At 40.7% G+C, this 13,047-nt stretch overlaps 1 protein-coding gene and 1 non-coding gene across 4 annotated transcripts in view; one reads left to right on the top strand and one right to left on the bottom strand.

Moving 5' to 3' along the window:
- Positions 1–7,910: 7,910 nt before the first annotated feature.
- LOC142870403 (small nucleolar RNA U13) lies at positions 7,911–8,014 on the bottom strand. Its single transcript, XR_012918805.1, has one exon. It is a non-coding gene; the product is annotated as a small nucleolar RNA U13 (small nucleolar RNA).
- Positions 8,015–9,346: 1,332 nt separating this feature from the next.
- Positions 9,347–13,047, top strand: part of TAF1B (TATA-box binding protein associated factor, RNA polymerase I subunit B) — a 68,066-nt gene continuing 64,365 nt past the window's right edge. The window contains exons 1-2 of one of the 3 annotated variants that reach the window (XM_012778970.3): positions 9,347–9,446; positions 11,168–11,266. In XM_012778970.3, the coding sequence (XP_012634424.2) occupies positions 9,429–9,446; positions 11,168–11,266 (117 nt within the window). In that variant the 5' untranslated portion in view covers positions 9,347–9,428. The other 2 variants (XM_076000543.1, XM_076000542.1) reach the window with 2 other exon arrangements.

Genomic DNA, 13,047 nt, shown 5'->3' on the forward strand with positions numbered 1-13,047 from the left:
AAATCACCAAAATGGAACTTCTAAAACCATCGACATACCGTGTGTTCATTAGCCACATCTGTCCCAAACACTTAGTTGACATTTTGAGCTGTCTGTGCTGTGTTGTTTCCACGATGGAACTCACATTCGAAAATAACATGAATTTTTGACTTATCCATGGTTTTACAAAAATTGCTCCAAAAAAAATTTGAAAGATAATCACAAGCCAAAATGTGTGTTTGAAAGACTGAGGATGTACTGTCACACTAAACATAAAACAAGAAGTGTCAAGGTGAAACAGCAGAGGTAGCAATTGTCAAACAGTATTTAGGAAAATCGGACATTTCATACTTAATAACCTATTACTTTTATAACACAGAGCATTCATCAAATCAGTTTAATATTCTGTCATTTATTGGTTTTCAGAATTGGTATGGTCTTTTATTTGATGCATTTTTACTAAGTCATTGACGACTCAATTAGAGTTATGAACTGACAGAAGGAAATGCATCAAACTCTTCCAGTAACTTCCCCACTAAGTCAGTACTTTCTAGGTAACTTGTGGTCTCAAAATAGAGAATCTCTCAAAATAGCAATATTTTTTATGTTAATGAATTACTCTTCTGGTTCTGGTGAACTAAGAACAATTATGTTTAAAGCTTTTCTGATCATTCTCCAATCTCATCTGAGCATGTTACATATTCAATGTCTTATCACTGGCTAGGTCACACAAGTCTTGTGGAATGCCATATTTAGTTAGGTCGAGCCCAATCCTTCCTGAGAGTCATAGTGTGGTGGCCAAAACTGTGTGTGCCTCCCCACCAGGCTACTTGGTTTTGACCCCTGGCTCAGCTATTTACATAAATTTTACGTGACATCCCTTTGTTTCAGTTTTCTCATCTGTAAAATGGGGAGATGATGATGATTATCATATTCAAATGAACTAATACATTTAGAATGGTGCTTGGAGCCAGGCATGGTGGCCCATACCTGTAATCCCAGCACTTTGGGAAGCCAAGGTGGGAGGATCACTTGAGGCCAGGAGTTCGAGACCAACCTGGGCAACATAGGGAGACCACCATCTTTACAAAAAGAAAAAGAAAAAAAAAAAGAATGGTTCTTGGCTTGCAAAATGCTAGACATAGATCCACTTCATTAATAAAATCAGTGTTGTCAATGCCCTTTTTGAAGGCGTGTGGTGAGTTTTAACAAACTCTTCCCTTAAATGGAGGGGAAATTCAGTAAGAATGGTGAAAAGAGGGAGCTATATGCACCCTGGCGTCCTCAGGCCCCAAATCATCTCCTTGGTCCCTCCCTTCCTCCATGCCTCCCTCCTGTCACGGAGTTCCCGCTATTCCTATGGAGCCCCAAACACCCGGCTGCGGCCTGGGTGGGGCCCCCACTGGGGAAGGTGTCTCCCAGGCTCTCTCTAAGCCCAAATCCCTTGAAGGGGGTAATCCTCACACCCAGGCACTGGGTAAGAGGGTGGTCCCAGACGGCCAAGAGGTGAGACCACCAGGAATCCCTCCTCTCTTCCCTGGTAGGAGCCAATGAGGGTGGCCAACAGGTGAGACTAGTGTATGTATAGGCGTTCCTTTTTTCAAGTTAATGGAAACAAGTCTTTATTAAGTAACTTTTAATATTAGAAAAACCGAACTCTTACAATTCTCTTTACAGCAAACCGGTATACGCACTTTAACAAATGGTATGGCAGAATGGGTGCACTGGCTGAGTGTCAGCCCCGTGGGCTGAAGAGAGCTTCAGCCTCGCCCAGCCCTCTGACCTGGAGGCCTGAGACTGCCTCTCACCCATTACCCTCTGGCCACTCCGGCGCCCTTTTGTTCCCCAAGCACACCTTGCCAGGTGCTGCTTCAGGCGTTTTGTCTCCCTGGGACACATTCCCTCATATTCCTGCAGGGCTCCTGCTCTGTCCCTGCTCACCCCGCCCTTCCGCCAACAGGGCTCCCTAACCACCCTGTGTACACGTTCTCTTCACTTTCCCCCACCCCATCGCCCTATCTACTTCCCCTGCTGTATTCTTTTTTTTTTTTTTTTTTACAGCATGTAGCACTCCCTAAAGTTATTTTTTATATTTATCCACTTTCTATCATCCTTCCACAATAAACATAGCTGAGAGATGACAGATACTCTTACAAATACTTTTGGAAGATGTACAAAACATTGTTGAAAATTTAGAAGAAACGAATCTTAGAACAAATTACACAGGTTTGCCATTTGAAGCTATGCTACGCAGCTGGACAAAATCTAGATGTTTCTGATACATCTCTGCTCGTGATAGTTGCTAGATTCTATTTCAATAATGGAATGCGGAGAGAACTACTTGCTAATGAGAAGCCGTTAACGGGAAGATGTGCCAGGGAACGTACATTCTAGAGGACAAATCATTTCCTTTATAAAAACAATATTTTGTGGTAAAAATTGTGTCCGTGTAGCCACTGAAGGAGTGCCTGCTTTGACTAGAATAACAAGAGAAGTCTGAGACAAGATACCAACAGTGTCGCAGGTGAAACCCATCCACTGCCTCATTCATCAGCAGGAAGTGACAGCGAAAATTGAAGGCAGAAATGCACATGCTGCTGTAGGGTTCGTGGGTGGAGCTGATGTTATGAGCACAGGACCGTGCAGATGCAGTGGGATCATCACCGTCACCGGGAATGCACTGGTGAATATCCATGAAAGTCCTGTGCTCCCCACGACGAATTTGGCTATCTCCTGGCAAAACACTTCAAAGACCTGCCAGGCCTACAGGTGCGTTAGTTACCTCCTTTCTTTTTAAAAAGGAAGGTAAGTATTCCTGTGATGACAAGTGGTTGTCCGTACAAGACCTGGCAGATATGTTTGAAATGGAGAATACACTTAATTTGCCCCTTCAGGGTAAAGGGGATGTTTTAACAAAGTGAACATCAGAATGTCCTGGTGCGTTGACTGGTCTTATCTTTATGTTTATGATCGTACATGCCAAGTGGGTCCTGATGCCGCTGACAATTTACTAGTTTTTTGGTTCAACTCTCCCATTTCCAAGAGCTATTATTGAATATTGTACCTCGGATCTCTCCTCTCCTCTCACCAGCTCAATGACAGCCCCCAGAAATGATCCCCCCTCTCTTCAGCACCATCATTTTCCTCCCTCTGAGAGTTCCTTCCCATCAGCTTACAAACTTCTTAACCGAGCAAGCCAGGAAAAAATGACAGATGAATAATCTCCCTTGACCTCACATTGGCTGCCAGCAATCCCCTCCTCGAGGGTGGTCTACACTCTTCCTTCATCTGTTCTTTACTGAACACACTCCACTAGGCTTCATCCTTTACACACCTGAGGCCACTCTCGTCAAGGTCACCGACAGCCCCCGTTCCCAGAACTGGTGGTCAATGTCCATCTTCCTCCCGCTGCAGTTCTTAGGAGCAACCAATATGGTTGATGGATCCTTCCTTTTAGACTTGCTTTCTTCAATTGGCTTCCAGGAAGGACACCACACGCTGCCGATTCTCCTCCTACCTCCCAGGCATTCATTCTCGGGCTCCTTTACTGGATCCTCCTCTCTGATCCCTACTTCTCCATGTTGGAGGGCCCAGGTCTCTGTCCTCAGACCATTTTCCCTATCGATACTCACATCCTTGATGATTTTGTCCAGGCTCTCGACTCCCACATCTATACCTCCAGTTGCGACATTTCCCCTGAACATTAAACTCCTCTATCCAACATGGTGCCCATCATCTCCACTTGGACCTCGCATAGGCATCACTAACTTAAACACAGCCCAAACCGAACTCTTGCTATTTGTCCTCCAACTCTACCACATCCCCACACTTAAGTCTTAATTCAGTAAATGCCAACTGCATTCTTACAGTGGGTCAGACCCAGAACTTTGCGGTCATCCTTAACTCCTCTTTCTCTCACACCCACATCCAATCCATCAGGAAAGACTTTGGCTTATACTTTTTAAGTATATCCAGAAGTTGACCCCTTCTCATCAGCATCACCACTATCACCCACCATTGCCCCACCCCTGGATCATTTCAATTCCCTCCAAAGGATCTCACGGTTCCCCTTGCTCCCTTACAACCTATTCTACATACCTAGAGGCACCTTTCTGAAACTTGGCATATCCTGTCACTCCTCTGCTGTCTGTCTCACTGAGAATAAAACTGGACGCCTATACCATATAGTCTACAAGGCCTTGGTCATGACCTGGCCTCTAGGAACCTCTCTGATCTCAGGCCCTCTTTCACGCCTCTCTGCTTATTAAAGGCCACCTTACTGTTTCAAGGTCTTGCACCTGGAGTGCTGATCCTGCATTCATTGCATGGCAGGGTCCTCCACTTATGTTAAGTCTCCTCTCAAATGTCGCCTGTATCAGAAAGGCTTTCCCAGACCACCCAACCTTCTACCCCATCCACTATCTTCATATTTATTTTTCTTCATGGCAGTTTTTTCTATCTATTTATTTTATAGGTATTTATTTATATATTTATTATGTGTCTCTCCCAGCTAGAGTGTCAGCTTCATAAGGTGGAAATTTGTTGTTGTTCATTGCTTTATTCCCTGTGCCCCATAACAGGGGACATGCTAGGCACTCCTTTGTTTGATGCATGAAAAAGTAACTACTTTTTTGGAGGAAACTTATGCTATGGAGAGAACATTCTGGGAATGAATGTTTGCAAATGTTTCCTGTAATGAAAACACTTGGTTGTATGTATCTTTGTAAAGTATCTTTTTTCTGTTATGACTGCCAGTAAAAAGTATTAAAATAAATTGAACTTAGGACCAGAACTACAAATCACTGTATTATGTAGTAGTAGTAAGCCAAGATTTTAAAAAATAATGAAAATAACTCTAATATTTTTAGTGAAGGAAAATTTTATTATGTTGATAAAATATACTATTTAAAATTTTATTTTTCTTGTAATTTAAATATTTATATTATGTGTGTAATATACATCACTAGGACAGTCCCTGTTTATAATTTATATAAAAACATACATCCATATAATGGGATTACATACATAATTTTTTCCCCTGCTATTTATTATTTAGAGGAGGAGATGTCAGGATAGAGTTAGATCTGGGCACATATTTTAGGTTTTTGTTAAAATACCACTCTAATTTAAGGACCAATTTCCATAGCTTAGCTATTGCTGTGTAACAAACTACCTGGAAATTTAATGGTTTAAAACAATAACCATTTTGTTCCTCAGAGCTCTTCTGTTCCCCCAGCATCAGCTGGGATCATTCACTAGGCTGCAAACGGTAAGTGACTGGACTAGGTTAGGAGGTCCAGAAAGGCTTCACTCACACATCTCATACCTCAGTCCTTTTCTGTATCACTTCTCAGTAACACACGGGCTAGCTTGGGCTTCCTCACAGCATGGTCGTCTCAAGGGAATTGGACTTCCTGTCATGACTACTAGCATTTGGGAAGGAACATTCTAAGAAAAGCGAAAGCAGATGCTGCAAAGCCATTGGTTTGGACGTTGCACGACATCATCAAAAGAGCATTGTATTGGTCAAAGCCAGTCACAAGGCCAGTCCAGATTCAAGGGTTGGAAGAAATGTACCTCATCTTTCAATGGGAGGAGTGGCAGAGAATGTGAGTCTACTTTTGATCCACCACAGGCTTCTTTGGCATATCATTGTTTCTGAGTTTTATCCATGTTGTTATTGTATATAACAGTTATTCATTCATTATTGTATTCCATTGTATGACTATACAATGTTTTATCCACTCTCCTGTTGATGTGGACATTTGGTTGCTTGTAATTTTTTTTGCTATTATAAAGATGGTTTTATGCAAATAATTGTACATGTTTATTGGTGAACATAGATACTCTTTTTCTCTTGGGAATAGATATAGGAGTGGAATTGCTGGGTCATAATTAGCATATATTTAGCTCTCCTTCCAAAGAATTTTCCAAAATTCTTCTTCCAATTTACACCCCTATCAACAATGTAGAAGAGAACAAGTTTATCCATATTCTTGCCAAACCTTGGTGTTTTTAGTCTTTTTAATTTTATCCATTCTGGTAGGTATATAGTAGCATCTCATTGTGGGTTTAATTTGTGGGCATTTTTCTGATGAGTATTGATGTTGAGTATATTTTCATATATTTATTGATGATTTAGCTGCTATCTTTTATGAAATGCCTGCTCAAGTCTTTTGCCTATTTTTTTTTCCTGAGAAGGATTAGGATCCTGGATTTTGCCAATTTTTAATTGGATTGTTTATTACTATTTTTAATTGGTTTGTAGGAAATCTTTGTTATATAAATCTCCTATTGAATATATGTATTGTGAATATTTTCTCAGTCTTTAGTTTGCTTTAACCATGTCTTTTGATGAACTGAAGTTCTTAATTAATTAATTAATTTATTTATTTTGAGACAGAGTCTCACTCTATTGCCCTGGCTAGAGTGCTATGGCGTCAGCCTAGTTCACAACAACCTCAAACTCCTGGGCTCAAGCAATCCTCCTGCCTCAGACTCCCGAGCAGCTGGAACTACAGGCATGCGTCACTATGCCCGGCTAATTTTACATATTTACATTTTTAGTTGTCCAGCTAATTTCTATTTTTGTTTTTTAGTAGAGATGGGGTCTCACTCTTGCTCAGGTTGGTCTCAAACTCCTGAGCTGATCCTTCTGCCTCAGCCTCCTAGAGTGCTAGGATTATGGGCATGAGCCACCACACCCAGCTTAATTTTAAAGAAGTCTAATTTAATGATCTTTTCTTTTATGGATAGTGATTTTTGTGCCCTATTTGTGAAGTCTATTCTACCCCCAACTAATAAAGAAATTTACCCATGTTTTCTTTTTCTAGAAGCTTTATGGTTTTAAACTATGACATGTAGGTCTATGATCCATTTGACTTAATTTTTTGTGTGTTGTGAACGAGGGGTTGATAATTTTTAACATGGATGTCCAATTGATCCAGAACCATTCATTGAAAAACTACTCTTTCCCTACTGAATTTTAGCAGCACCCTTGCAAGTTTATGCCTACCTCATAAGATGTGTTGTAAATCAAGTTATCTTATATGTATTTATAAGACAGTTTCTGGACTTTCTATTCAGTTTTATTGATTTTTTTTGTCTATCCTTACATCACACTATCTAGATTATTTTGATTTATTTTTGTTGTTGTTAAACTAACCTTGTATTTCTACAATAAATCAAACTTGGTTGTGATTTATTATCTTATTTTATATATTGCCAAATACAATAAAGGATGTAAATTCAATTTGGTGATATTTTGTTTGGAACTTTTGCATCTATGTTTCTGAGACAGTGCTCTTTAATTTCGAGTTATCTTGAAATATCCTTGTCAGGTTTGGGTGTCAAGGTTATGTGTGCCTCATAAGATGTGTTGGTAAGTGCTCTTTTTCCATTATCTGGAAGAGATTATTTCTTTCTTAAAAGTTTGGTAGAATTTACCAGATATGCCATTTGAGATTGAGGGTTTTTTGTGTGTGAGATATTTTACTTAATTATTTTACTTTACTTATGGAGTCAATTTCTTAAACAGATACAAGATTGTTTGGATTTTGCTTTTTTCTTGCATTATCTTTTGATAACTTGTATTTTTCTAGGAATTTCTCCTTTTCTTCTACATTTTCACATTTATTGGTCTAGAGTTATTCATATCCCATTATGCTCTTTTTTAATGTCTATGGTATTTGTAGTGATGTCACTTTCATTGTCCTGATATTGGTTAATTTTGCTTTTCTTCTTTAATTTTCGATCAATCTTTCCAGGGTTTACTGAATTTATTAGTCTTTTCAAAGAGCTGATATTAGTTTGCGGAGCGTCCCTATTGAAGCCTGCTTTCTCTTTTATTAATTTCTCTAATCTTTTTCATTTCCTTCTTTCCATTATTTTTCAGTTTAACCTTCATTTTCCTGTCTTTTCTTTTTTCCCCACATGAGACTGGTAATGTGCTCACATTGTAACAAGGTTTGAGGGAGGCTAGTCTCGCACATGAGTATGGAAACTCAAACATCACACTTATGAACTACAAAATAACCTTCTGTCTTCTTGAGATGTATGCATGACTATATCAAAGATCCTCTTGTCAATGAGATATTTCTTGACCACCCCACTTCAAACTGAAACCACCTTATTGTTCCCATTCTCCTTTCCTGTTTTATTTTTTTCCTTGGCATTCATCAACCATTTAACATACCATATAGCTTCCTTATTTATTTTTGTCTTTCTCCATCAAGATACAATCTCCATGAAGGCAGTTTGTTTACTTTCTTCACTGCTGAATCCCTAGGACCTAAGCCAGTTCCTGTTTAAGGAATGAATAAAACAGGGAATGAATGTGTTCAGTGAAGAAAAAATAAAAGATAATTTGTCGGGCACTATTGAGATAGTATAGGGATAGGACTAGGGCCTCCCTTCTGATAACGAGAGACAACAGGAGCAGCATAACCTACGAGAAATGTTTTTCAGGGCTACTGGAGCAAGATACTGACAGACCATAAGGCACTTGGTTGCAAAAGAACCAGACCTATCCGGATCCAACCACCTCAAGCCAGAAAAGACCACCACACTGACCTTACCCTGACTTTTCCTTCATTATAACCTCATTTTAATGGTAAAAATCACAGAAGGGGGGGGGCTTTAACATGGTAATGAGATGCAAGCATGAAGAAGCCTGTAATAGAACTAGTCTGCTGCAAGAACATTTTCACCTCTACCTACATACTTACAGGTCACCCTTTTCCTGCCTAAGCCTCTTTAAATCTCTCCCAGAACTCCTGGGGAGCCAGACTGAGGACTTTTTCCTTTGTGTTGTCTCCAGTACATTCGAAAATGAGCTCCAATAAAACCTTGCCTGTGACTCCCTTTTGGCCTGTTAATTTTTATTACATACGGAGGCCAATGGCCTGCGCCGGTAACACTACTCTCAGGTATAAGGGACTCACAGGTAATGGGTAATTCTTACAAGAGAGTAAACTGAGGCAAAAGCAAGCAGGATAGCCGTGATTAGAAATCTAGGTTTAACTCAACTACCTATGTTCTTTCCCCCAAACCCTAATGCCTCGCCTTTAAAAAGCCAGTGATGGGTGAAGAAACCAGAGGAGTGAGAGACCATGCTGGGGAACATGGCACGGGATTGCTTCCCTTGCAGCGGTAACGATCCACCTTCGGAACACAGCATGATTGAATAACTTGGCAGTAGGTGTTGCCCGACTGCTTATTGGCTGGTTTTAGTCACCGACACTAGGACAGGAAGACGACTTGGGAAGGGGAGGCAAGATTTGCAGAGCTTCGCCCCTGGAGCCCGACGGGTTCTCCCTGCGACTGCAGCCCCCGGAACCCAAAGTCAGGGGCTCGGGATTCCGGCCCGAGGGCTTCTTCCGCCGCTCCCGGAAGTTGCGCTAGCTGCGTGGGTAACGGGTCCGGGCTGCGGCGGCTCCGGCGGCGCTGTGATGGACTTAGAGGAGGCGGTAAGGAGGCGGTGCGCCAGGCGGGTCCCAACTACCTGGGACAGAGGGCAGTGAACCTGAGGAGGAGCGGCGGAGGACGCCCACGAGCTGGGGACTGCCGCTCGCTAGAGGAGGGCGGGGCCGAGGGTGGCGGGGCTAGGGATGGGGCTGGCGGGCTGCGTGTGCGCGCGGTTTTGGGAAAGAGACTGGAGTTTCTGGCTCGGCAAGGTTGTGGGTGAGGGAGGGTGGAGTGTTTGTCCTTACGGGTGTGTTTAAGGAGGAGGTGAAGTTACGGGTTTTGTGGGGTGGCCACCCACATGGCTCATCCTTTCTCGACTGGACCACCCACAAGTTCCCTTTGATGTTGGGATGGGTGAAGGAGGGGCAAGGGTTGGAGCCTGAATGCCCCCAGGTAATCTCTGTCGTTCTTTATGGGAATCCTAGCCACTGTCTCTTGCTGGGATTCCAAATTCAGGTTTGAGGACACCCCAAGGTGTCCTACTATCATAGTTTTAGTATGAGGTCATTGAAGACTTTACCAAGTTGTCAAAATAACTTTGGCATGCATTTTTTTTTTTTTTTTTGAGACAGAGTCTCGCTTTGTTGTCCAGGCTAGAGTGAGTGCCGTGGCGTCAGCCTAGCTCACAGCAACCTCAAACTCCTGGGCTCGAGTGATCCTTCTGCCTCAGCCTCCCGAGTAGCTGGGACTACAGGCATGCGTCACTATGCCCGGCTAATTTTTTTATATATATATATCAGTTGGCCAATTAATTTCTTTCTATTTATAGTAGAGACGGGGTCTCGCTCTTGCTCAGGCTGGTTTTGAACTCCTGACCTTGAGCAATCCGCCCGCCTCGGCCTCCCAAGAGCTAGGATTACAGGCGTGAGCCACAGCGCCCGGCCTGGCATGCATTTTTGACATACTACATTAAATGCCACAATCTTTGATGGTATTAGATGGTATTCGGTAATTATATCAAGGATGATGAATCAAACACCAAAGAGTTGTGAATCAGAGAATTAGGTCTGTGTATGGGCAGAAGAGGTATGGTGATAGGAGATCTTATAGTAGATGCTCAGAAATGTTTATTGAATGATGGAAAGTTAACTTCCATAAATGCTAGGTTGATGAAATTAATAATTATAACTCAACTATTAGCCTGTATCTGTCTTGTCTGTTTTGCTCTCCATTGCATCCCCAGACCTGGTAAAATGCCTAGTACACGCATAGTTGATACTCATTACATTGCAGAATGAATAAATTGAAACTTGAAACAAACCTGGTTAAAAAAAAATCTGGTTCCTTTGTGGCAAGTATGTGCTAGTGTTCTGGAGGAGTTCCAAGTGACATTTCTTTCTTTCTTTTTCTTTTTCTTTTTTCGGTCTTCTCTATACTTAAATTTTACCTTTTTTTTCTCACAGCTATTTTCAAGGGTCTTTACTCATCTGTTTCCACTTTACCCCTACTACCTTTTTTCCTTTTTTTTCCCCCTCACACACTGTATTTTAGTAAATTTTCTCTAATAGCTTAATTTAGTTTCATACTGTTCACGAGACTGAACTTCTCTTCTACCTGTTTACAGATCATCTCTCCGATACATTTTCTGTTGTCTGATTTTTTTATTTATAAGGTAAAATTGCCAGGAACTCTCTTGGGAGAACTAAGTAGAGCTGCAGGGTGTAGGTACAATGTATTGAATGTGGTTTGATGCTAACACCTTTTCTATCCTCTTCTGCTATAGAAAGAGTTTAAGGAGCGCTGTACTCAGTGTGCTGCTGTCTCTTGGGGTATTACTGATGAAGGCAAATATTATTGCACTTCTTGCCATAATGTTACAGAGGTAAGCAACACATTTATGAATTTGCTTATGTGTTAGAAACTGCAGTTTCAGCCTGATATGTAGCCTAATTACCAAAGAATCTTTATATTTTTATCACCCATGCAGTGCCCAAATTCTAAGAATGTAAGTAGTCTTCAAGTGCTTACATATGGGTTAAGCAATTTGTAAATTAGATTGAGGATTAGTTTTTGAAATTATGTTGAGCCACATGTATAAATGATTTCCTGATTCAGACTGTATGGTTTAAGGGGAAATAATTAAAATTATACTTAGAAGGTGATACATTTCTTTTTATTATTTAATACTTATTTAAGAGTTGTTAATATGTTGTGGTAGCTTAGCGCTTTGAAAGATGGAATGTTAGAAGGCTTGAGGACTATTGGGAATATTGGAAATATGCTTTATTATTTTATCTTTGTATAATATCTTACAGAGTACAAAGTATTTTCTTATCCATGATTTCATTTCCTTCTCATCACTACCTTTGAGATATACTATTATGCCTATTTATAGACAGGGCAAGTAGGGTTCATGAGTTTGCCAAAGTCACACAAGTATAAAGTGTTGAGCCAGGACTTGAACCTGAGTCTTCTGACTCCAGTGTTCATTTTACCTATCACGCTTCCCTCTTAAAAGTGGACAGGCTAAACGTGCCAGGAATCTTCTCTACAGAAAGGATATGCTCAAAGTTTACAGAGCCAGGAAGGAACAAATATTACCTTTACCATATAGGCTTAAGAAAGGCAAATTTGAGACAGGTGAAAGTAACTGTGTAGACTTCTGCTACTGGCCAAGATGGTGTAACGGGGACCAAATTTACCTTCCCTCCTGAAACAACTGAAAAAGAACCTGGACAAAATATATTAAACAAGTTAAAAAAAATTTCCCCTTGAGAATACTGGTAAATTTATCCTGCAAGTCAGTTACAAAAGCGCTTTCCCTTGAGACAGTCAATGTTCTTTAGCCTCCAGCTGAAATGCTTGTATCTACTTCCCATTTAGTCACACGGAATATTAAAAAGATATGTACTTGATGAAATTTTGGGGGTGATAGAGATGTTCTTCATCTTGATTATGGCAATGGTTTCTTGGAGAGATATATATGTCACATTGTACACTTGACATACATGCAGTTTGGTCCCTGCCTTGATATGTGTTAAGGAACTAGTGAATTTACTCACCATTGCTTTTGCACCACAGTGCAGATGTAAACACAGTGAAGAAAAATTGTGTCTCATGCACTAGTAGATGAAGTCAGCATACTACTTTTGTAGGAATTGAACTACATTTAACTAATGGCTCGTTTGACTTCTGTTTTTGATAATATTTCTATTTGATTCTGTTTGATTAAGTCAGCTGCCATCATTTTTAAGCTTGAAAGATTCAAATACCACTGCCTAGCTTCTCATTTGAAAGACTGTCAATTGCATGGAATATTATAACTTGTCAAGAACGTAGAGTTCTTGAAAGTGGGCAACGTCTTTATAAAGGCCAAGTACCTAGCTCAGTGCCTTCTTTCCATACTATATGCACAGTTGTGTGTTGTATGACTTCAATGGCAACTCTTGGCTTTGTGGTGATCCAGACATGTTCTTCACATAAAATGTGATGTGGTTGGTGTTCCCTGGTTATGTTTAGTGTGGTGGTGTGATATCCACTGGGTAGGGAATGGCCAGTGAGACAGTAGTTACACCTATGAAGAATGGAAGTCATGGTACAATTTGACCTATTTTTATGCCCCTATTATTGATCTTGAGCTTCCTTTGTATATAATTCTTCAAG

Source organism: Microcebus murinus, chromosome 3 (genome assembly GCF_040939455.1).
Source record: "Microcebus murinus isolate Inina chromosome 3, M.murinus_Inina_mat1.0, whole genome shotgun sequence".
In the NCBI taxonomy this organism is placed as follows: Eukaryota; Metazoa; Chordata; class Mammalia; order Primates; family Cheirogaleidae; genus Microcebus; species Microcebus murinus.